Source organism: Mytilus californianus, unplaced genomic scaffold (assembly GCF_021869535.1).
Source record: "Mytilus californianus isolate M0D057914Y unplaced genomic scaffold, xbMytCali1.0.p SCAF_20, whole genome shotgun sequence".
Taxonomy (NCBI): domain Eukaryota; kingdom Metazoa; phylum Mollusca; class Bivalvia; order Mytilida; family Mytilidae; genus Mytilus; species Mytilus californianus.
The window spans coordinates 7,814,091-7,840,541 of record NW_026262669.1 but is presented as its reverse complement, the minus strand read 5'-3'; the positions used below and the strand labels follow the sequence as shown (position 1 = coordinate 7,840,541).

The window sequence follows — 26,451 nt, the reverse complement described above, 5'->3', positions numbered from 1 at the left end:
CGTTAAACATACATATACTATAAATAACGTGTATTTGCTATTTACTATCAATTCCAAGTTTACTATCCGGCACGACTCTCTATATAAGGGATAATATAACAGTGACCGCTGTGGATAGTAAACTTGGAATTGATAGTATATAGCAAATACACTTTATTTATAGTATATGTATGATCATAGTATATTCGCGAAATTGTCCTGTCCCCAAGTACTTATGAAAATTATCACGTTGACTGTAATTCGCCGTTTCAGAATCTAATGCAACCTGGGTAATATTTCCAAAAGCGTACACCAAAACGTTGTGATTTGTTTAAAACGTTCTAAATAATGGAAATTCAACTAATGACGTAACGTTATTTTCATTTTGGTGTACGAACAATGAGATTACCCATAGTCCTTTAGATTCTGAAACGGCGAAATTAAAACCGTCCTAAACGGAAGTCTTGTCTATGACCTAAAAGTCCGTCCGATGACGGAAACAATATCCGGACGCCCTTATTTTCGTTTTCCTCTCAAAATAACCCAAACTGAATAGTCACAAGCGAGGATGATAAATGCGACTATGCATAGTACCTATAGGACACAGAGACATGATGATAAATTTCTTGTGGAAGGAAGAGAAGCGACACACAAAATGAGGTCTTCTCATTTAATAGTATAGATGTACATTGTCAGAAAATACAAAATTTATTTGTACGATATTTAGAAACAGCTGAGCTTTTCTCCTGTTTCGTAGCGAGCACAAATACATTTTATATTTCCGACAATGTACATATATTATTTTTATTCTACAATTTATAACCGGCACTTGAAGCATTAGTTGTATAAATCCAAATCCTTGTCTCTGATTTTTCATAGAACTCGGACCGCGAAGAGGACCCCAAAATAAACTGTTACTTAAAAAATATTCATATTACCGTTTGCTCAAGTACAAGTACAAATAAAGCAACAATGTGTTTGTGTACCTGTTATTTGTACAATAGTTGGCTGATTGCAAGGTAAAAAATGTTATCGCGTGTTATATAGTAAAATGATATGGCCGTATTAGCACATACTGATAGGCTGACAAAATCTGTCTCAGATCTGATAGATGAAGTTTATATACCTTAACGTTATTTAGTATTTATATTCATAGAGACATACATGTATATAGGGTATTTTGTATGTCTCTGGTATATATGTACAATGTAATACATAAATAAAATGCTTCCCTGTAATGCCCAGGCGAGTTGATATTCCAAATAGTATTTCTTTTTTTTTTTTATTTTAAAATGTTACGTGCGTTTGAGAAGACGAACAAGAACTTAAAAGGTTTGGTACCTATTAAAACGTTTAAACCCGCTGCATTTGTTTGTACCTGTCCTAAGTCAGGAACCCGATGTTCAGTGGTTGTCGTTTGTTGATGTGGTTCATAAGTGTTTATCGTATCTCGTTTTTTATATAGATTAGACCGTTGGTTTTCCCGTTTGAATGGTTTTACACTAGTAATTTTGGGGCCCTTTATAGCTTACTGTTCGGTGTGAGCCAAGGCTCCGTGTTGAAGACCGTACTGTGACCTATAATGGTTTACTTTTATAAATTTTGACTTGGATGGAGAGTTGTCTCATTGGCACTCATACCACATCTTCTTATATCTATATAAAATAAAATTAATGAAAAAACAAAAAAACAGTCTTACATGTACATATACATGTACATATACATTGCATATCTATGATCAATCACAACCGATTACACGGGCTTATTATGATCAACCAGACATATACTGGTTAAACAAAGTGGAAAACCCAAAGAGCAAATATAAGGGACAATAGGACTTGCAATCCTATATATTGTAATATATATATGAGATGTGGTATGATTGCCAATTAGACAATTATCCACCATAATTCAAAGGAAGTGGATGTAAGCAATTATGGGCAACCGTACGGCCTTCTACAATGAGAAAAACGCATAGTCCGTTATAAATGACCCGATATTAATAATATGAAACAATTCAATTAAGAAAACTAACGTCCTAATTTATAACAAAACAATTTACGAATAACAAATATGACAGACATGAATGACAAACACTGAGCTGTAGATGACTGACATGGGACAGGCACATACAGAATGTGGCGGGGTAAAGCATGCTTGAAGGCACCAACCCTCCCCTTGCCTGGGACAGTGATGTAACAGTTCAACATAAGAACAAAATACAAAAATATTTTAAATCATGCTTATGACTACAATAACAGTTGTAACATGTAACACAGAATTTTGATTTGATGTAAAAGAACTGTGTCCTGAGGGCTTAGTGATGGATGTCTTCTCATTTACATATTTTGTTTTAAATGTACAGAATAACAATAACTTTCTACGTTACGACATTTAACACTTCATATATATAACATTTATATATTCATATAACGTACCTGCCACCACAAATACACAAACTTGTACCATCATTTTTTTAACTTCCATTTTTAAGTCCGTACATCAAATGAATACGTATTTATTTAGATTTCAGTTTCACCGTAATGTTATAGACACAGACGAGTCCCTACGTCATGTGCATACAGTCCCACACTAACAAACACAAGTAATAAATCTTTAAGTGGTTGTGGCTATTTTACGTTGAAAAGGTGTAAACATTGATAACCATATTCTAGTCTCCAATTACATGTCAACAAATGAAATAATGAACTTTTACACATGTCAAACGTTTTGATATATAATACAGGTAAGTGTTTACATAAATTATCTGTAAAAAAATAAATTAAAGTTAATTGTTTTTTTTCCTATGTAAAAAAATATTTGCATGAACGGTACTATATTCTTTTGATTTAGATTCATTACGTTTCCAATCGAGGGTAAGTCTATGATACAGTCTGAACTGTTTAGTTTTCATTCGATCACAGTGTAGATATTATATTAAAGAAACGACACGTTTCGAGGGTCGCCCTTTACAAACGTTGTGTATTTATACAATGTTCCGTCCATAAATAAAATTGATTGAATGTTGGTTGCTAAATGTCAAGTGGCAAATATTTCATGCATGTTCAGGACGATAGAAATAAGAAAAATGAAACCAACGGTCTGATTTATGCTAACGAAATAACAATGCTCGGTCAATAAAAAATGGATTGATTGTTGGTTGCTAAATGTCAAGTGGCAAATATTTCATGCATGTTCAGGACGATAAAAGTAAGAAAAATAAAACCAACGGCCTGTTTTATGCTAACGAAATAACAATGTTCCGTTCATGATTAAAGTTGATTGAATGGAATGTTGGTTGCTAAATGTCAAGTGGCAAATATTTCATGCATGTTTAGGACGATAGAAATAAGAAAATAAAACCAACGGTCTGATTAATGCTAACGAAATAACAATGCTCAGTCCATAATTAAAATTGATTGATTGTTGATTGCTAAATGTCAAGTGACAAATATTTCATGCATGTTCAGGGTGATAGAAATAAAAAAAAAATAAAACCAACGGTCTGATTTATGTTAACGCAATAACAAAAAAAAACCTAATATGATAGACAGCAACCTACGACAACGACTGGAAGTACAGGTCTTTATTTATAAGTCATCATTGTACATAAATGAAAGAAAAAACAGTGTGATACAAACACACACAAATAATAATAATACGGACATGTGCCATTATCGAGTTCAGGGGCCATAAGTCTAAATACCGGTTTTCTGTAGGAGTTTGTGTTATCAAAACAATGCAACGTACTCAATAAGATGAGAGGCTTATTAATTCCTTAAACAATTGTGTAAGCATTTTATTTTGTACAACTAATGTGACTACAGTTTCGTTGGTGAAGATTTCACAGAACTAAACGTTATGGCTGGCCATTACCCGTGTTAATCAAGAAACTAGCTCTTGACTAGAGAAATATTGACGTCAAGTATAATTTTGCATCGTCCAAATATATTTTTATAAATTGAGAAATGAAGTTATATATATCGGTATTTTATACAAACAAGACTGATGAAATAAGTTCAACATACAAACGAATTGCATTTCGAGCAGGCGAGTAAAAATTGAAGGTTTACATTCAATGAACTATCGTCTTAATACCCAGTAAATTGAGTCTTCTCATTACTTTGCTTGTTCTCATTTAAATAAATCTAATTCAAAATAAATAAAAAGTATATAATCCACTCAGCATTGAACACACAGTCATACATTTACACAACATTATTTTGTTATGAAAAAGAAGAAGAAAAAAAAAACGGTAACAAGTTTAGTACTCTCACTTTAATGTTTGTTGGTAATGTACTGTTTGAAAAAGCAAATTATGGTAAAATTTCGTTTGTTTAACTGTCGCCAATTTTATCTTTCTCAAGGATTATTGTCCCGTTGATACACATATATATACTACTAAAATAACGAGGTCCAATTTGTTAGCCGGCATGACGTAAAAACGACGAATCAAAGAATTCAACTTTATATATTATTAATATAGGATAATGATGTTGATTAAAAATTACACCATTCCAGGCCCTTAATTTTGTTTTCCACATAATTGATTACCGGGTAACTTGAGATCCGGTCTAATTAGTCATACGCTTCACGCCACAATGGGGTCACTACCGGGTCACTTGAGACCCGGTCTAATTAGTCATACGCTTCACGACACAATGGGGTCAATCTGATAATGGATTCTCATTGGTAAATATTAGCTTATTTCGTATGAAGTAAAGGCTTTCTTAACGTCTGATTGGGTAATATTGAGGTGCATCTATTATATGTGAGCGTAACCGTAAGTGAGACAGGAAAGAAATCATGATAGTAGGCCATGCAAATGACAGTGAAGTGTTCATTCAAGTTAATAGTGAAGTGTTGAATCGATATTTCAATGCCGCAAGGTCATACGCAAAAGTGATTTAAATTAATTGAGTTTTGTTCTGTCTTTATTATTCAATTGTTTTTGCATCAGATAAAAATATTATTCTAACTTTCGTATTCATAATTACCTTGTTAGTGTGTATTAGATCCTGAGTTACAAAATCATTACAGTTATCACTCATGCATAACGTTATACAGGATAATAATAGTACACGCTTATCTATAAATAGCCGAAATAAGACTTCTTTTCGATTAATTTTAATGTCCATTTGTCCCGGGTCATCACGCCAACGTCCATCACGGTACAGGGGAAAATAATAATTAAGACTTCATACGTTTAATACAAGAAGCTTTTTCGGGAAGGGGATCTTATACACAGAGGCGTCGGTAAATGTACGTTTTGAAAGCGAGTATACAAAAAGTTATCTCGAAAAGCATGTGTAACCCCGCCGCATTTTTGCGCCTATCCCAAGTCAGGAGCCTCTGGCCTTTGTTAGTCTTGTATGTTTTTTTTTTATTTTAGTTCATTTATATGTTTCGGAGTTGAGTAGGACGTTCATTTTCACTGAACTTGTACACATTTTTGTTTAAGGGGCCAGCTGGAGCCCGCCTCCGGGTGCGGGATTGTCTCGCTGTGTTGAAGACCCATTGGCGGCCTTGGGCTGTTCTCTGCTCTTTTGGTCGGGTTGTTGTCTCTTTGACACATTGCCCATTTCCATTCTCAGTTTTATGTATGTACAAATATTTAAAGCATTGCCAGATACATTTGTGTAAACAAAAGAAGCTGTAGGGTATCATAAATAAGACAGCAACACAATTAACATCAACACAATTAACATCAACGCTATAAATAAGGTCAACACTCGGGTTTCTTCAATGGATACATGTCTTTACAGTATTTCAAGCACTAAATTTTCCAAAAAATAAACAATTGTGGATAATTTTACAAAGACTTTCAAAAATATGCAATCAACACAAAATCCCTTAAACAGCGAAATTAAATACACAAATTTAGAAGACCTTAAGGCAATGAACAGGAACGAACTCCGGAGTGTTTGCTAACATCTGAGAAAACAAAATCACAGCTTCATGAAGATGTTTGTATTATAATGTTCTGATAAATGGTAAAACGTTGAACTTTGATCAATGCGTTTAAATAGTGCTGGCAAATATTCAAAACCGTAGTCTTAGTATATGTTTTGCAACGGTCCAGAAAATTAGCCAGTCAAATATTTATAACATAAAATTAAGAAGATATGGTATGATTACCAATGAGGTAACTTTCCACCAGAGACAAAATGACATAGATGTTAGCATATATACGTCACCATACAGCATTTAACAATGAGAAATACTCATACTGCTTTGTAAGATATAAAAGGATCCGACATGACAAACGTAAAAAAAGTTCAAACGACATAACCAACGGCATGTCATTATTTATGCACAAAACAATCAAAGACTGACAGCAGGTGTAATTCACAGCAACAAACGATAACCAATGAAATTCAGGCTCATGATTTTGGTACAGGAACACAGCGGACTTGGCGGGGTAACCATGTTTGCGGATGCCCAGCCCACCCCTAACCTGGGACAGCTTTGTGTTAAACCGCATCATTAATCATTAAATACGCTGTTCCTTTGCTTTTGTGTTTTTGCTGTGCATGTACTGATACCTAACTCTTAAAAACCAGTTGAAAAGGGGTTGACTTATCGGATTGATTCAAAGCTAAGAAAACGATTAACAAGAAGACCAATATACTTCACCGTTGTAAGACCTACATGTACCATAGAATACGCTTCTCCAGTATGGGACCCGCACCAAATCACCATCATACGAGATATCGAGCAAGTACAGAGACGAGCAGCTCGCTTTGTCTATAGCTGCTATCAGGATAACCCTCCAGGATGTGTAACTAAATTACTGGACCAACTTCAATGGGAATCATTCCAGCACAGAAGTGGAAACAGAGTTTTGTGCTGTGTTATAAGACCCAATACCAGTTGATTGCCATTGATCCATTCAAGTACTACACATCAGGTGATAGTAGGACCAGAGTCAACAGCAGCCGCAGACAAGCTAGAGTAAAGAGAGACGTATATTATCATGCCTTCTTCTCGAGAACAACAAGAGAATGGAACAAAATACCAGAATCTGTAGTGGAGTCCGGATCATTAGAGGACCTCAGGGCAAGAGTGAATACCATCTCCTGGATCAAGCCACATCTTAACTAGACAGCAGGACACCCAGTGTACATATTTGTAAATACGCACTTACTGATTTTAATGTAAATACCATCCAGTTTTTCTGGACTTTTACTGTTGTCAAAAGGAGTGGTCTCCTGTCTGTTTGAGATGCGCCCGAGTCAATAACACTCAATTGCAGAGTCCGACTCGTAACCGGGAAGAAGAAGAAAGACAGAAAGTACCGATCAGAGAGTCACCACACATGTATTTATTTTACTTCATAACATACCAATTTGTCATTTTTTTCAGAACCGAAAACGCAAGTGATTTAGAAATTAAACCTTTACCAGGAGTTAAAAATGACAAAGAACAAAATTAAAATTGTAACCCTTAAAATACAACATTGACCTTTCCTCTATTCTAACCCCCCCCCCAATTACAATTTATAGAGCAATATTTTGAATGGATGAAAATACAAAGCAAAAAAAAAAAGTTATCAGCATAATAAGCTAAAAAACGGCAAGCTTTTTGGAAAAGCTATTACTTGTATTATCATCAATTAACAAGTTCCGGGTCGAATATCCTGGTTCCCGGTACTACGTTCCAGGTATTAGCTAATAGCCATACGCTGTCACGAGGTTGGTAATATGTGTAACATACTGAATATTGTGATCGGGAACCAGTCTACGGTACCAATAGTATATGACACATGTAGTTTCTGGTTGTAACTGTTACTGTAAAACGAATATTCCTCCAATAAAGGAGCACCTCATATGATGAATAATCCTCCACCAACGTCAGGTTTAACAGCCTATTAGTATAGTGTGGTTGTAGCAAGAAAACGAGGACGGGTTCAAACAGGAAGATTTTGAAAGCAGAGAAAACTGTGCGCCTTAAAAGTAGAATGACAATACCAACAAACAACCAAGGCTAAAAATAGACGTAGGTACTTTCCAATTAGTTAGCCGGCATGACGTAAAAACGACAGATCAAAGATTTCAACTTTATAAACATGTAACTTATATAGGAAAATGGTACTAATTAAAAATTACACCATTCAAGGCCCTTTTGTTTTCCACATGATCAATATTACTAATAATTAACAAGTTCCGGGTCGACGGATTCAAACAAATATTTTGAAAGCAGAGAAAACTGTGCAAATTAAAATCAGCATGACTTTATCAGAAGACAATACGAGTACTAAAAAATCCAGGCTAAAAATAATGCGTACGTACTTTAATTCAGTCAAGGACCTGCGATGTCGCGGGTGTTTTCTAGTAACCTTATATTTTCGCACTACTACTTAACAAAGAAAACCGGATATGTATCTATTTTAGTTTTTAACCTTTTCGTTGCATAATATTTTTATTGCGCACATTTTGTTAAATACTTCAAGGGAGAAACGAAAGTATGTTAAAATCTGCTCTTCATTATAAACTCAAATTAACAAATATTTATTGTTTAAAACCACTGGTATAAAGATTATATCTTGTAACGGACCAATTTCCTGTTGATGTAACTGACATCTCCGTTTATTCAGATAGTACTGCAAGTCAAAATGATTATCGTATTTCACCCGATGCAACCCGTGTCGTCCTATTAAATATATAGATTTATCCTGCAATCAGCTAACTATTGTATAAATAACAGGTACACATTCAAATAAATGTTTGCTTTATATGTACTTGTACAAATAAAGTCTCCTGTTACCCCACTTTCATGTTGAGCAAGCGGTAATGTGAATATTTCTTTTTGCGTACCAGTTCATTTTGGGGTCCTCTTCGCGGTCCGCGTTTAAACTATGTCGATTTCTTTGAAAAATTAGAGACAATGATTTATATTTTAACAACTAAAGTTTCAAGTGTTGGGTGTAAATTTCAGGATAAAAACAATATATGTACATTGTCGGAAAATATAAAATGTATTTGTACTCGCTACGAAACAGGAGAAAAGCTCGGCGAGCCTCGCTTTTCGTCCTGTTTCTAAAGCTCATACAAATAAATTTTATATTTTCCGACAATGTACATATATTGTATATTTATGAAAGTGGTGTTACGTTGTTCAATAGACGATATGGTATACCATGTTAACACATGGTATGGGGTTATTCTATTCGGAAAGGGTAACATAGAATTTAAAATATGTTAGCATATGGTTTGGGGTTATCCTATTCAAGTAAGGTAACATAAAAATACAAATTTAGCATATAGTATAGAGTTATTCTATTCAAGTAAGGTAACATAGCAATGATACATATTTAGCATATGGTATAGAGTTATTTTATTCAAGTGGGTCAATATCTCTAATGCGCCTCAAACGTTGTGCATTTTTAAATGACTGAGCTTAACCATTTGTGGTGATTTGGAGAGCAGAGGACCATAGAATAAAGGTGTAAAACTATGGTTTATTAAATTATGCAAAGAACTAAATTTTCAAAGAACTAATTGTGTGAAAAAAGGGATTTTTTTACCTCGAGAAGCCGCATCACAAAAGACTTTTCGGGGTTTGCTAAATTATGGAAAAACGGATCTCACTTCGTACCCGAAAATTTAACCACATATGTGAAAATGTCTCAGCTTCAAGACGAGCCATCATACATACCCAAGTTTAGATATGAACAGAGGAATTGATGAAAAGGCTACCACTACCGCTTACCTGAAATAAATTGCGCATCTGTACTCAAGTAAGGTAATATAGCAATGATATAAATTTAGCATATGGTATAGAGTTATCGTGTTGAAGTAAGGTAACATAAGCATGATATGAATTTAGCATACGGTATAGAGTTATCCTGTTGAAGTAAGGTAACATAGCAATGATACAAAATTAAAATTTATCATATGGTATAGAGTTATCCTGTTGAAGAAAGGTAACATAGCAATGATACCATGTCATCATTTAGTATGGGGTTATCTTATTCAAGTAAAATGGGGTTATCTTATTCAACATGTTCAAGTAAATAACATACTAGTACTAGGTATTTTTCTTTTGACACAGAGACTGAATATTGGCCAATCATTGTCTTTCCTATATATAATAAGATAAATACCCAAAACTTTCAAACCACATGCATGGTCTAGATGTCATTGTAGCATACATATATTGACTAACCTATCGCGTATTGTTATGATACGCACCATGCAAAGCTAAGAAAGATTCAAGTAAGTTAAGAATGCATATAAACTACCTACGTTGATATTACTACTAATTTTCAAAACTAAAAAAAAAAAAACAAAAAAAACAATGGGCGCATGTTGTTGTCGGTTGTTGTACGCTGAACATTTCATTTCACCGTTCCATGCATTTGTACAATCTAGCTAATGTTTTGTCACAAGGCCTATGATCAGACTCGCATAAATACGGATTGTTGCGACGGATACTCATTCCTCGTTGATTTAAGTTAAAACACATATATTTATGAATATTACATGAGTGTCTTTAGATTGGAAAAATTCAACCCTAAAATTGAACTATTTGTACCAAAACCCATCCACAGATTATGGAGATTGTGCAACATTTATAAATATAAAAATAAGGTGATGTGGTATGATTGGCAATGATACAACTATCCACTAAAGTTCAATTGAAGTGGGTGTAAGCTATTATAGGCAACCGTACGGATTTCAACAATGAGAAAAACCCATACCGTATAGTCGGCTATAAAAGGCCTCGACATGAAAAATATGAGAAAACGAACGGCCTTATTCATAACAAACAATTTACATACATGAACCACCGGCAATCACCCAACTACAGGCTCCTGACTTGGGACAGGCACGTAAAGAATGTGGCGGGGTTAACATGTTTGTGAGCTCTCAACCCTCCCTTAAGCTGGGACAGTGGTGTTACAGCACAACAAAAGAACAAACTGTAAACATCAGTTGAAAAGGGCTATAAACTCATCAGATTGATACAAATCAGAAAAAAACATCTAACAAAAGCAAAGACCGGACGTGGAAAAAGCCAGTTTCAGAAGAGTACTGTCGGCCGATGAATTTGATTTAAGGTGTCATGGAAAATTGAGTTACATTAACTAAACATAGAATTAAATATTTTGTGTCAAACGTGAAGGGTTAACGACGTACTTTTTTTAACTGCAAAACTCGCACCCTCTCGTTCATCTGTAGTGGTATACTGTCCAGAATTGTTTCACACAGTTTTAACCGGAAGTTGTGAAATTCTTTTACCACTTTAATGAAGGTCGGGGAATTTAGACTGTCACTGGCACATGAGGGTATATTGGATGTGGACAGAAATTTAGCTATGCAACAGGGCACCTACGGACCCTTCACAGAGTTGTAACAAGGGATCTTAATGTGCAAAAACATGAGTGACACTCTCTCTACAAGAGGCACCGGATTTAACGTTCCCATTCTGACCGGATGGGGCTGCGTACTTGTACATCCTGCACAGCTAAAACAGACGTCCGAGTTTGGCAAGGGTTTACTGCCGGTCTAGAGCAGACCTGTAGCGACCATATTGCTATTCCCCAGCCACCACTGGGGGTTAATCCTATTAGAAAGACCTTATATAAGCCAAAGATCATTTAAAAAGGAGTGGCACAAAATTCCGTACATGTATTTGTCAGAGACATATAATACACTATAATATGTCTTTGTATTTGTTTACTCAGAGTGTCAAAATCAGAAAATGAGAAAGTTAAAAACTATTGAAATATTTTATATTATGGAGTCTATTTCATAAACTTTAATCTATATATTATATTGTTATTGTGAACTCAAAACTTTGTTTAGTGCTACATTTATACTGCTGTTGAAGTCAATATCGCACATTTTTTCGTGTTTTTGTAAAATTTTGCATTAAAGAATATCGTTATAATAACCTTAATGATTTGTTTTGTATCTGAAAGACCATATAGATTTACCGTCTATAGAATTTTCGGTTTCGTTACCTACATCATTCCAATTCATTTTTAAATCACTTAACGCAAAATTATCAAAATTGCTATTTTGGAGCATCTTTTAGGCATTTACAATTTGGTCACATTTTCCATAATACGCCAAAATTGTGTTAAAATCTAAAAATGCACATATTTATAATACAGCGAATTTTAGTAAAGATAGGAGGACATTTCAAAAAAGATTCTTGTGTGAAATAAATTCATTCAGAGGAAATTAACCCTTCCTCTTTGTAAAGATTGGTTTATGCATACTTGAAACATAGTAAAAAATGGTCGGAAAATGTCTGGACGCTTAAGTTTAAACGAGAAACGGCATACCATTGTTCACTGAAGAGCGTATACAAAGTTACCACGCAGCTATACAAGATTTAAAACAAACTGAAATAGGGCATATAGGAAGATTACGGACGCGTATTATAGTCACATGATTTTCGTTTTAGTTTAAACATATTTTATTTGCTTAAATATGCAAAAGGGATGAGACACAAGTTAATCAAACTTATGAAGTCTTCTCCCATGAACAATTTATAACAATAGAATTTTTTACAAAGCATGCATGCAAACAATACATTGTATATATTGGATATGTAAAAGATGATGTGTGATGATGTGAATGGTTGTACACAATATACATGTATATGCACTTTAGTGTGCTGTATTACACAATTAGAAACCTCTTTGACTCTTTAATAAACTCATATACATTCTTTACAATTCTTTCATTTTCATCATTAGTTAATGACGAATCACCGGAGGTTAAGATGTTCAAATTTAATAGAGAGTTCTCTGGTAACCAGTTCAGATTATTAGATAGTTTGATTCTTATATTCGTATAATTAGGACATTCAAAAAAGAAGTGAAATGAATCTTCACGCTTAGCACCACAGCTACAAGACGGATCTGAAATTATATTAACTCTGTTAAGATCATAATTCAAAAACGAGGCTGAGCATCTAAGTTGAGTCAAAATGATGTTGAGTTTACGATTGCCAAATTTATAATGTTTGGGTACTTGGGCTTTTGAATTTAGTTTAAGATTTTTTAATTCAGTTTTGAATTTACCTAAAGAGTCAATGTTGCGGGTCAGCACATTAAGGTTATTCCACAGTCGTATAGTTGAAGGTATGAAGGATTCTTGGGTCAATGAAAGTCTACAAAAAGGGTATATTATATCATTCCCATTACGTAAGGGATAAACAGCTGTACTTTGGATTGTTGGTGGAATTAAATTGCAAAGATAGGCTGGTGCATTATTATGTTGAATATTATAAAATAATTGTAACTTCCTCCTTTCTCTTCGTTCAGCTAGAGTTTCCCAACCAATCTCATCATAAATAATTCTACTACTAGTAAAAATAGGAAGTTTTTCGTTTAATCTTTGCCTTATTTCGCAGCGTTTGTGTTACTACAAACTGTGCGATTTTTTTATTACTTTTTACTCTTTACTTAATAATGAGAGAATTTGCAAAAAAAAAAAAAAAAAAATACAAGGAAAGTTTAATAAACTGAAATGAAACCGAAGAGTTTTAAAAGCTATCCTGTTGTTTATGAAGCCAAATTTATAATGACTGATTTACAAGCTTCCGAAATTAGTGGATGCATTTATAATGTCTTGATTAAGGTTAAACCGTTGATCACAACCAAAACACTGAAAATGGTAGAAAATCATCATTTAAGGGCAGTCACTCGATCCTAGAGTCAACTATTTCGACTGACAGTTTTTGTTATTTAAAATTTCTATCTATGTTGTAGAGTTTTCAAGATATTAGACAAAAACACTAAAACATTGGTAAAAATAGTCATTAAAGAGCAGGACTCTAATAAGGAGTCGACTGACGAATTCGACCATGTTGACGTTTCTGCAGATCTTGTCTTGCTAATAATTTTTGCTATTTTAAGTGTCTATCTATCTTATCATAGTTTTCAAGATAATATAAGGCAAACACACTAAACATTGGTTAAAATCGTCATTGAAAAGCAATAACTTCAATAACGAGTCGAATGAAGAATTCGGCCATTAGACGTATTTGAAGATCTTGTTTTGCTGATTATCTTTGCTTTTTAAAGTTTCCATCTTTCTATTGCAATTTTCAGGATATTAGTCAAAAGCGCAAACAAATGGTAAAAATAGTTACTAAAATTAAAGGGCAATGTCTCTAATAAGGAGTTGTCTGATGATTTCGGCCCTGTTGTTTAATTTGAAGATCTTGTTTTGCTGAACCTTTTTCTATTTAAAGTTTCTCTCTATCTATTACAGCTTTAAAGATAATAGACAAACATGAAAGCAATGATAAAATTTGTCATTTAAGTGCTATAACCTCTATAAGAATACGTCTGACAGTTTTTAAACGGACAATAGGTAGAGCTCAACATATCTGAACAATTCTGCCCTTGTCAGATTTTCTCTTTTAATAGCGGGATTCAAAATAAAAGACAGCACTTGCATTTTACCTCTATGTTCTATATTTGTTGTCATGTTGGCCATCCTCGTTGACGGCGAGGTCATCGGACATTTAAAAAAATAGATGTCCCAATGATGATGTGGCCCAGTAGTTTCACGGGGGAGATTTGTATAAAAGTTAACGAACAACGACTAACGGCGGACGCTCACATGGTCATTTGGGCCAGTTGAGCTAAAATGTTAAGTTATGTAAAATATCTTTTAAGGTAATGCTGTTGCTCATATATATTTTGACCAATAATATGTGTGAAATGGCCATTTTCGGTCAAATACTAAAATTCCTACATGTTTCTTGCGTTATACTTATTCTGACTTTTTTACAAGTAGACACCATCCAGTAATACGTAGATATCGTTCTATAATAAGTAGATACCATTCCGTAATCAGAAGATACCATCCAGTTATATGTAGATACCATTCCGTAATACGTAGATACCATCCAGTAATAAGTAGATACCATTCCGTAATAAGAAGATACCATTCCGTAATAAGAAGATACCATCCAGTAATAAGTAGATAACATTCCGTAATAAGAAGATACCATTCCGTAATAAGAAGATACCATCCAGTAATAAGTAGATACCATCCCTTAATAAGTAGGTATCATCTAGTAATAAGCAGGTACCATTCCGTAATAATAAGATACCACTCCGTAATAAGTAGATACCTTTCCGTAATAAGTAGATACCATCTATTAATAAGTAGATACCACCCAGTAATAAGTATATACCATTCCGTAATAAGTAGATACCATCCAGTAATAAGTATATACCATTCCGTAATAAGAAGGTATCATCCAGTAATAAGTAGATACAATTCCGTTATCAGTAGATACCATCCATTAATAAGTAGATGTCATCCAGTAATAAGTAGATACAAAATGTACCATTCCGTAATAAGTAGATAACATCCAGTAATAAGTAGATACCATTCAGTAATAAGAAGATACCATTCAGTTATAAGTAGATACCACCCAGTAATAAGTAGATACATTCCGTAATAAGTCGATACCATCTAGAAATAAGTAGATATTATTCCGTAATAAGTAGATACCATCCAGTAATAAGTAGATACCATTCCGTAATAAGTAGATACCATCCAGTAATAAGTAGATACCATCCAGTAATAAGTAGATACCATCCAGTAATAAGAAGATACCATCCAGTAATAAGTAGATACCATCCAGCTTATGTTCAGCTATACACGTTTATTTTTTTATTTTTATTTTACATCTGCATCCAATATTTCTACGTAACCCCGTTGGAGACTTTACAGAAAAAAGCATATATTGTGCGCGAAAGAAATTATATTGTGCGGACAAGAAATTATATTGGGCGCTCAATATATATTTTGTGCGCTTAATATAATTATATTGTGCGCTAGATATAAATATAAAGTGTTTTCGGCATAAATATATGATACGCTCATTTTAATATCTTGTTTGCTTGATATACATATATTGTGTGCACGATTTAATAAAAGTTTTGCGCACAATTTATACTCCAAGTTTTCTCAGCAGCGCTTTTTCTAAATCAATGTCATTTTTGAATTATGATGACATAGTCACTATAGTATAGTCATCTTCGCTAGCCAAGGGTTACGATCCAGTCCGTCCTTCTCGGATAAACTAATTGCCTATTGTATCAAAGTTTTTTTTAAAAAAGACACTAGACACAAATACGAACAGAGTAAATAGTTTGAGAGAAATTGAGAGGCGGGGACTGGATCGTAACTCTTGGCTAGCGAAGATGTAGAATGGAATTGTATGCGACTGTCATTCAAGTGAGAGGTTTAGCTAGCTATAAAACCAGGTTTAATCCACCATTTTCTACATAAGGAAATGCCTGTACCAAGTCAGGAATATGACAGTTGTTTTCCATTTGTTTGATATTTGAGCTTTTAATTTTGCCATTTGATAAGGACTTTCCATTTTGGATTTTCCTTTGAGTTCGGTATTTTTGTTATTTTACTTTTTATAGTAAATAGCCTTCTGATTTTCTAAAACAATGTCATGAAACTATGACAATGTAATTTGTGAACACACGTTAAACTTTGTACAATAGAAAAGCTGATTGGACAGTTGTGACCGTTTGTCACGCCCTCATGAATTGGCGTCCTAATAGACATTTGCGGAAACTACGTAATATATACCTAGGATTACACTTAGACATACGATTACAGTTGACGAAAAAACAAGGGGTCCTTTTAAAATAAGAAAATAAACCCAATTGAGATACATAGGTAAAATGAAATGATTTTTTTTTATCATGTAAATAAGTCTTTCCAACGACACCAAATGCAGAAACTTATGGTCACAACAGTTGTGAATTGCCACAAAGTCCCCGTAACTTTGTGTGTTTTTTTTTTAATTCTCCGAATGCGTGTTCAACCTCTACTCTATAGTGTATAATATGTCTATTTAATTTTCTACACTCCCTCTGCATATTCTGGGTTTTGTCTCATGTAAGATGTCAATACTGGATATCTGTTCGGGTATATTTTGTCGACTAGCAAAAACAGCTCAGTCGGTAAAGGTAATTCTTGTCCTATATTTCTTACCAACATATATTGCTGATGCCAAAGAAATCCGCACTCAACATATCATTTCCTGTTTTCGTTCAATATTACAACGAGTGTGAATGCAGTGACAATGTCTGTGTCTTGGGAAATACTATTCTTTTAGGTCTGTTATCGGCCACAAACTTTCCGTCGATAGCCCTACTACAAACGGAATTCATGGCCACCCACTTTGTAAGTTCTGCCAATCATCAAAAGAATGCCAATAGATAAGACAGTTGTATGTTTCTTGAAATAGGTATACGTGTATGTGTTTCATCTTTGGTAGTCGAAACACTAAGGTCAACTATTTCAGAAATCATATGATGAGACGGGTACGATTGTAACCATAACATAAAAAAATGTTTCCCGGGGAACGCCTATGATCCCGACCGCTTCTCTGTCTGAAGAAACCATTAACATCGGCTACAATTCAAAGTAACGTTTCAGGAGTTTCACCTGTAAATGGAATATCTTTTGCTTGCAAAAAAAGTGAACACATTCCTCCCACTCCAAAAGTAAACATCATTGCCTATAATATTTCCCTGATTGTAAAAGACTGGTTTGTCGGTGGTCAAGCTAGGACTACCAGGGTTAGAATCAGATGGCGAATAAAATGTGTACCTTACATCTTGTGAAGTCTGCATCAGGGCAGGTAATGCTGCCATGGTTTATCTGTGTTCTTCGTCCATAACGGGGGAAAATAAAATAAATGCACGAAATACACTTATAACAGTCTCCGGGACAAGTTTGCACTTCCGCTGAGTGCAAAAGTTGTCACCTTAATTTTTGGAGTTAAGTCAAAATGAAGTTGATAACTTGGTTGGTATTGGTTCCCTGATATTTGTCCTAAAAAATTTTGGCTCTAGCACCACTGTTGAAAAAGTTATGCCCCTTTTTTCAACAATTTCCTCAGAGGAAAAGTAGTTTTCCTCAAGGGAAATCAAATTTCCCTGAAGGAAAAAGATTTTTCCTTAAGGGAAATTGTATTTTCCTCAAGGGAAAAAGATTTCCCTTAGGGAATTTGCTGCATTAATATTTCCTTTGAGGAAATTCTATTTCCTGTGAGGAAATTTGCGGCTTCAAATTTTCCTTTGAGGAAATTCTATTTCCTCTGAGGAAATTTGAGGCTTCAAATTTTCCTCTGAGGAAATACTTTTTCCTGTGAGGAAATTTGCAGCTTCAAATTTTCCTTTGAGGAAATACTTTTTCCTGTGAGGAATTTTTGTCAACAGCAATTTCCTGTGAGGAAATTTTTGACAAACACTTTTCCTTGAGGGAAAATTCAAGACCACAAATTTCCTCTAAGGAAAACATTGTTCTCCAAATTTCCTCTATGGAAATTTCTCTCATTCAGTTTTCCTCTATGAAAATTTCATAACAGTAAAAACATTATGAATATAATTTTTCCTGAGACTGAATAATTGATACAAAAGATAATTAAAACTTTAATAAAATGTTCACTGATGAGTAACATGACATACAAAAACAATAGGCTAGCTGTTTGAGACAATACAATAATAAGCAAAACGCTATGAATATCATACTATTTGTGATGTTATTAATATTGTGCTCATATTTGCGGATTAAATAAAATAACCACTTTTCATGTTAATTTAACTTTTCTGCTGCGTACAATTATTCAATCCCCTACAAAACAGTTCAGTGCATAAATAATTCCATCCACCAGACATCTTCCTTCAATTGGTAGAGAATACATTTTTGCAATTTGTTCTTCAAACATCTTCCTCTATATAGTTGATATGACAGAGCTATGTACATGAATGGATAAAGCAGGTGTTTATTTCGACAAAAAAATACTTTTTTTTCTACATTTCTCCCTAATCCTTCAGTGTAGGTTGTTGCAATTACACAATTGTGTTCTTGTGCATCTATAATTGTACTCCATTTTGTTTACAGCCATTTTGTAGAAATTTCCTATTTTCTTTTTCCAGGTAAGCACACATTTCATTTCACATTAATCCAATTAGCACACAATGTAGAAAAGTATTAACCTTAAGTTTCCTCTTCTGTATTGATCTGTTGATGATCATGAAAACCAAGAAGTCTCTGCACCTATAAATACACAAAATATAAATTGAGAAAAAAACAACAATATGAAATAAGCTTATTTTATCATGTTTAATATGAAAATTTTGAGAAACTTAAATTTGATATTCCTACTAATCATGATTATGAGTTCTGTTATTTCAGTGCTTTGTGTCCACGACTTAATATCAGTCGTTTTAGTGCCTTGCAGTGATAATGAGTTGAGCCACTTTCAACAGTTTTTACAGTTTGTTCATATGTTGTGCTATTTGAACCACTGTCCTAGATTATGGTTAGGTGGAGTGCTCACAGACATGATTGTTTTCTCATTATCGAAGGCCGTCATTGGTCTTTAATTGCTTGCATCCACTTCATTGAACTCTGGTGGATAGATAACTCATTTACCATACCACATCTTCTTACTTTTATAATAGTCATCATTCAAGGGCAATCACTTTTATTATATAGAAGTGGTCTTACCATTTAGGCCTTGTTGTCTTCTGTTTATCTTGTTTTGCCGATCATTTCTACTGTACAGTTGTAATTGTTTATATTTTTCTTTATCTTCTATATTTCTTGCCCTAAACTTAAAAAAGGTAAAAACTATAATTTAATGACAGTCACTATAACTATTATGATACATCAGTATGTGTTTTTCTATATACCATGATATAAAAAAGAATGAAATATTTGTGCTATTTCATTTCACAGACTATTTGCCAGTCAACAGTTTCAAAGACATAACCACGGTCAATAGTTTAACAAACAAACATTCCTGTACTTTTTCATCGTGTTCATACTAATTTTTCAATGGACAACAATGACGTGATTAACTATTTTTCTATGATTTGTGTGCTTGACAACATTAAACTCTGAAATATTGTTAACAGTATAATCTGTATGTGTCTGTTGTCAAAATTTCAAATTAATATATAACTTACAGAAGCAATTAAAACAAGAGGCTCACAAAATGAATGTGGTGTAACAACTTAAAAATTTCTAATTTACCTATTCAAACTGTATCATTATTATTTGCTTTTATATATAAATCAGAAATAACCAATTTAAAATGGAAAATTTTAAAGAAAACAAAAGGAAAAAATGGAAAAAAAATCCCCCCAAATTTTTTGAACCCCCTTATGATTCATCACCCCCAAACTCAATCCCAGCCTTCCCTATGTGGTACGGTACCTTGCAGTACAATTTCAGAGGGACCCATACACTTGAACACAAAGTTATTGTCTGGAAACAAGAAAAATGCTTGTTTTTTGGCCCCTTTTTGGCCCCAAATTCCTAAACTTTTAGGGCAATTACCCCCAAACTCAATCCCAGCTTTCCCCTGTGATATGGAACCTTGTAGTACAATTTCATAAAGATCCATACACTTACACACAAATTATTGTCCTAAAACTAGCAAAATGCTTGTTTTTTGCCCCTTTATCCTAAAATTTTGAGGCAATTACCCCCAAAATCAATCCCAGCCTTCCCTTTGTGGTATGGTACCTTGCAGTACAATTTCAGAGAGATCCATACACTTGAACACAAGTTATTGTCTGGAAACTAGAAAAATGCTTATTTTTGGCCCCTTATTCCTAAACATTTTGGGCAATTACCCCCAAAATCAATTCCAGCTTTCCCCTTTGTGATATGGAACCTTGTAGTACAATTTCAGAAAGATCCATACACTTACACACAAGTTATTGTCATGAAACTATAAAAATGCTTGTTTTTTACCCCTTTTTTTTGGCCCCTAATTCCTAAAATTTTGAGGCAATTACCCCCAAAATCAATCCCAGCATTCCCTTTGTGATATGGAATCTTGTGGTACAATGTCAGAGAGATCCATACACTAACACACAAGTTATGTCCGGAAGTTACAAAAATGCTTATTTTTGGCCCCTAATTCCTTAACTGTTGGTACCATAACCCCCAAAATCAATCCCAACCTTCCTTTTGTGGTATTGAACCTTAAGGTAAAATTTCATCGAGATCCATTAACTTCAACTTAAGTTTGAGTGTGAAAACCAATGTGTCTTTGGACGACTATGATGCCGCCAACGTCAACGTCATACCAATATTTTGACCACAAAATAAAAACTGCAGTTTCCTTAAAATTACCAATCTAGTGGCAGCAACCCAACAATTTATTGTTAGATTCATCTGAAAATTTACTGGCTGATAGAACTTGACATAATGAACAATTTTACCTCACATAAGATTTGCTCTAAATGCTTTAGTGTTTGAGATATAATCCAAAAACTGCATTTTACCCCTATGTTCTATTTTTAGACATGGCAGCCATGTTTATTGATGAAACAGAAAATAAAACACAAGCTTTATTCTAAATACCCTAAGGATCATTCAGCCTCAGTTTGGTTGGAATTGGTTTAGTAGTTTCAGAGGAGAAGATTTTTTAAAGTTAGAAAACATGATAAACAAATTGTGTAAAATTGTCGTTAAAGTGCAATAACTCCTTAAGAGGTCCATTGACAATTTTGGTTATAGAAACTTATCTGTAGATCTTACTTTGCTGAACATTTTTGCTGTTTACAGTTTATCTTTATCATGAATAATATTAAAGATAATAACCAAAAACTGCAAATATTTCTTGAAATTACCAATTAAGTGACAGCAACCCAACAATCATGACAATGGGTTATTACATTCATCAGAAAATTTCAGGGCTGATAGAACTTTGAATACCTAATGAATAATTAACTCTGTGTCAGATTTGCTCTAAATGCTTTGGGTTTTGAGATAAAAGCCAAAAACTGCATTTACCTCTATGTTCATATTTAGCCATGACAACCATGTAACAAAACACAAACTTTATTGTAAATACCCTAAAGATCATTCAGCCTAAGTTTGGTAGGAATTGGTTCAGTAGAGGAGAAGATGTATGAAATAGTTTACACCCGACGGACGCCAATGGTTGACGAAAAACAACGACAGACGGCGACGGACGCCAAGTGATGGCAAAATCGCACTGTTCCTTCGGAACGATGAGCAAAAAGGCAAATTTAAAAAATTGCGCTGGCTCTATCCAAAAGAGATTTTAACAGTGTAGTGTACTACTTTTGGGACAGGACATATTAACATAATAGAAAAATCTATAAGCTATAACTCAAAATATGGACAATTTTATGTTTAAAGGGTCTTTAATTTAGTTTGACAACTTCACAGACATACTAATATTTGACCTTTTCAAACTATACCAAATCACTACTTAGGCCCCAAAAAATATATGTCTGTTTAAGGTTACATACTTTAAAAAAAAAGGCTAGGTAGGTCGGTATTTCCATTTTATTTTATTTTTTCATTTTATTTTTTGCGACATGATTTTGAGTCATGCCGTTTCGTCTTGTCGTGGTCTGAGTTGATCCTTGGCCAATTTTACCCGTTATTTTAATGATTGGATTATTTCCCTTGGTTATTGGTTGGGGAAAAAATGGCGGCAAAGTGTTTATTTCATCACATGAGTCACGAATTTCCTTATAACAGCTGTCATATTCACGATTGTGAACATTGGGATGTATCAGGCAATTGATTTATATTATTGGCAACACAAACTTCATTTTTGACACGAGTTCAGTTAATTTTTGCTTTTCCGACGGAAATAAAATGACTTAGGGTCGGCGCTCAAAAGGACGGTCGGTCGGGTAACCGTAAACAGACATATATTTTTGTTTGGCCTTAAGGATGTTCGCTACTCCGTTTCAAAATAACAAGCTTTTTAAAAGAATATGAATAAAGGAACTAAAAAAACAGAAAAAATGAAGGGTCCGTGTGCTTGTTTTTAAGATATAAGCCATTAAAAATTTGGCGGGAAGTGATTCTCTCTAGATTTTTCATACACTTAACACTGGCACCTTTTTCTTTCAAAAGCTATGGAAAAATAACAAGGATTTTATAAGATTTTCAAATATGGCTTTTTAAACTATGTAATAAAAATATGAAAAGAAAAGTAGTGGTTTGTGGGCAAAATTTTTTAATGGCACTGCATGGATAAAACCAGAGGATTCCGAATATCTGGTAAAAATGTCATTCATCCGCAATAAATTTGGAAGGAGTATGAAAATAGTTTGCAAGTTATACACTATATCCACACTAGAGACCTAATAGAGTAGAAATACTTATTTTAATCAAACTTGGCATGAACTAAGATTAGAGAATTATAAGACAGTTTACCTAGTTTCATGGCAATAGCATATATACATTAGACTATAAGTTTGAACTTTGGGTGTTAATTTTTTGCCGTTTAAAGTTTAACGTTTAACTAATATAAAAATTCTTCATGTATATTTAAAAAAATATTTGTATTTCAAAAGGAAAGAAAGTTACTTATCTGCTTATAGCATACCACATGAGTAGAACTATTAGGCCATGGAAGACTGAATAACATTTAAGGTCAATATATAGGCAGTAACACATTTTTACATGTATATGAAAAGGCATACACATAAGCTAGAGGAAATAAAAAAGTGTTTCTTTTTGGTAATTTGTAGGCTAAGGTGACATCATACAAGAAGTATGAGTGATTCTCAAACTAAAATAAAATAATTTCATAATTTCATCCCCCTACTTCATTGTACTTACTTTTTATGCATAAAAAATACAAATAAATAAATTTTAAAGTAATACATGGTCCACACTAGGAAATCTTTTTGTAAAAAATGAAAATCAACGGATAATAACTGTGTACTTGGACTAACAATTAAGATTTCACATGCTGAAATGTCTCGTCAGTCCAATCTCAATCAGTGAAATAAACTATTGTTTGGTTTTTTTTAAAGTCATATGGAAGTAGTCCAAATAATTATGACGCATTGCAAGGCTTTTTTTTCTCTCTCTGACGCCGTAGGAAGGAGAAGTGAGTTGACATAACATGTATGTTATCATGCAAAATCAACAGTAATGAGTATACCTTTGATTGTCATCGTCACTGCAAATGGATCATTATTACTAGGGGGAATGGAACCAATAAATTGATCGGATCCGATATGAAGTTCCCAGTAACGGAGAACCTCTAACTTTGAGGTAATATTATTAGTGTCGGTGGTCTCACAAATGAATCAGGGTGAATTGCAGGTACATTAATTAGCAGAGAATAGACAATTATCAACTTGTTATTCATTATCTCGCAGTTATTTACGGTTAATTAGCTGTATATATCCCAAAACAGGTGCTCGGAGCTAGTACTAGTCTATGACTTTTAAGTAACAATTATATTTATATTCACAATCAGTGGCGGATCGAAGGGGGATGGGATCCGGGGGTTTGATTCCCCTTTTTGTGAACGATCATTGCATTTAATCAGAGACATATATGTCTCTGATTTAATGGAGACATATATTTCAGTGGCGGACCCAGAACTTTTTGTAAAGGGGGGGGGGGGCCTGACTGATCTAAGGGGGGCCCGCTCCAGTCATGCGGGTACGTCTATACACTGCTCAGGACCTCCTGAGTGCACTCAGGACCCTTTATAGGCATCGTATTTGCACACAGGATGGCTGTATATTTTCGTTACACGCTACTTATTTAAGAGTTAAATTTTGGTAGAATTTGAAATCGAAATTGATAGATATGTCAATTCTTATAAAATAATGAGAGCACGTGTCACTGATTACACAACTACTGAGCCGTGAATTATTCAATCAACAAAATTGATTGGATTATCTTTATTTTTGTTTATGAATTGTGTTGTAAGAACAGTGTTACGTTTAAAATTAATAACACGATGTTTTAAGTTTTAAGGGATTGTTTAATGTAGTTAAATTTAAATTATGCATAGTAAATTTTACGTTTATGGAGAAAAAATTAAAAAAAAACATTTCTATGGATACCTATGGATCTTCAGAACGCTGGCACTGTTGTACCATTATATTCTGCTCTACTTCATCATTGTTGTATTTAATTGTATTTAAATTATCATATTTGGGTATTATTCGATGTACTTTTTCAGTTTATTTTTCATGATGACGGTTAAATTATTTTTTTTGTGGTCTGCAGTTCATGCATAAAGAAAATAAAAAAAAAAAGTTGTGTTTTATAGTTGCCGTTTTTCTGTAACAAGTTCGATTTTTTCTTCGGGATTTTTTTTTCTCTCTCTCCAAATCAGCTTAATAAACAAAAACAATGTTTGCTGAATATCAAATTTTATTGAATTTGTATATCTTTATTCTCAATAAACCATATACATATGTATAGAGAAGACAATTATGTACAATATTTACAATGACAATATTTAGATGAATTTATTTATATGATTTGCTAAGTCTAATATCTTGGCTGCGTACATGCTGTCCTTGGTCTTTTTCTTTGGTTTGGCTTACGAGCAAGTTTCTGGGGTTTTGGCACTTCAAAATATGTGCACGAAGACTAAGTCGTGGTTTGAACGGATTTCGTGTCAACCAACAGTCTCCGAAATAGTCTTTCTCGCTGTTCTTTTGTTTTCGAAAACCAGCATTGAAATGATACATCATGTTTTCTGTACGGACCGAAATGTTCATAATTTTTTTTACAGTAAAATACCAAAATATGATAAATGGCGAGAGTTCAATATACGATAGCACTTATTTAGGACAGTAAACTGACAAAAATAAACATGGGAAGAACTGAGAAACAAAATTAAATATTTTTTTCTTTTGTTTTACAATGAAAAAATCAATTTTTGAATTTAGTTTAGAATCATTCTACAATCTTCCTTACAAAATGTTTAGAAATAATACCCAAATATGACAATTTTCAGAAAACGGAGACAAATTCATTTTTTTCAGAATTTATTTACACATTGAAATTCGTTCTAGGCTTGTATTACTGGATGGACAAGAACGATTTAAATGAGAAATAAAATCTTACTAAATGCTGATTTGTTAAACATTCGTATTACTCAGAAATAAAATTTAGACATTTTCTTTTCACTGTTTTACAACAAATCATTCTTCAGAATTTATTTTAACATTAAAACTGCTCAAGGAATCTTAATACTGGACAAGAACGAGCTCAATGTAAAACCAAATCTTACTACATGAAATTGTTTAGAAATAATCGCCACATTTTGCAATAATTTATATCTGTATTTTTTAACGTTTTCAAATGAAATGAATTGAATTAAAATTTCCCAACAATATGTAGATTTCTTATATTTCTCAAATGGCTTCAATTATTACAAACAAAACGAAAAGTTTATTTAACATTTTTTTTCTAAAACAATATATCTTCATTGTTCTTTATTTTTCAAAAGACATCTTGGTTTTGTTTGTTTGCCAAGCTTACTTGGATGAGGTTAGTACCATTACTTATCACTTCTAATTATTAAAGATCAAACGACATTATCAACATGATAATTGATATTCAATATAATCACCGGTCATGCCTGACATATTTCATAAATACGGCGCGTGCCAATGAAAAGTTCAATAACTTCTTA

At 33.5% G+C, this 26,451-nt stretch overlaps 1 protein-coding gene and 1 long non-coding RNA gene across 3 annotated transcripts in view; both read right to left on the bottom strand.

Annotated features, from left to right (window-relative positions):
* LOC127731726 (beta-hexosaminidase-like) overlaps positions 1-2,640 on the bottom strand; it is a 130,091-nt gene extending 127,451 nt beyond the window's left edge. The window contains exon 1 of one of the 2 annotated variants that reach the window (XM_052240567.1): positions 2,418-2,640. In XM_052240567.1, coding sequence (XP_052096527.1) covers positions 2,418-2,466 — 49 coding nt within the window. In that variant the 5' untranslated portion in view covers positions 2,467-2,640. The remainder of the gene's footprint in view (positions 1-2,417) is intronic. The other variant, XM_052240566.1, reaches the window with a different exon arrangement.
* A 15,768-nt stretch (positions 2,641-18,408) lies between these two features.
* Positions 18,409-24,391, bottom strand: LOC127731735 (uncharacterized). The gene is made up of 3 exons (XR_007995718.1): positions 23,947-24,391; positions 19,503-19,608; positions 18,409-19,049 (listed from the first exon to the last, which is right to left on the bottom strand). It is a non-coding gene; the product is annotated as an uncharacterized LOC127731735 (long non-coding RNA).
* Positions 24,392-26,451: the final 2,060 nt, after the last annotated feature.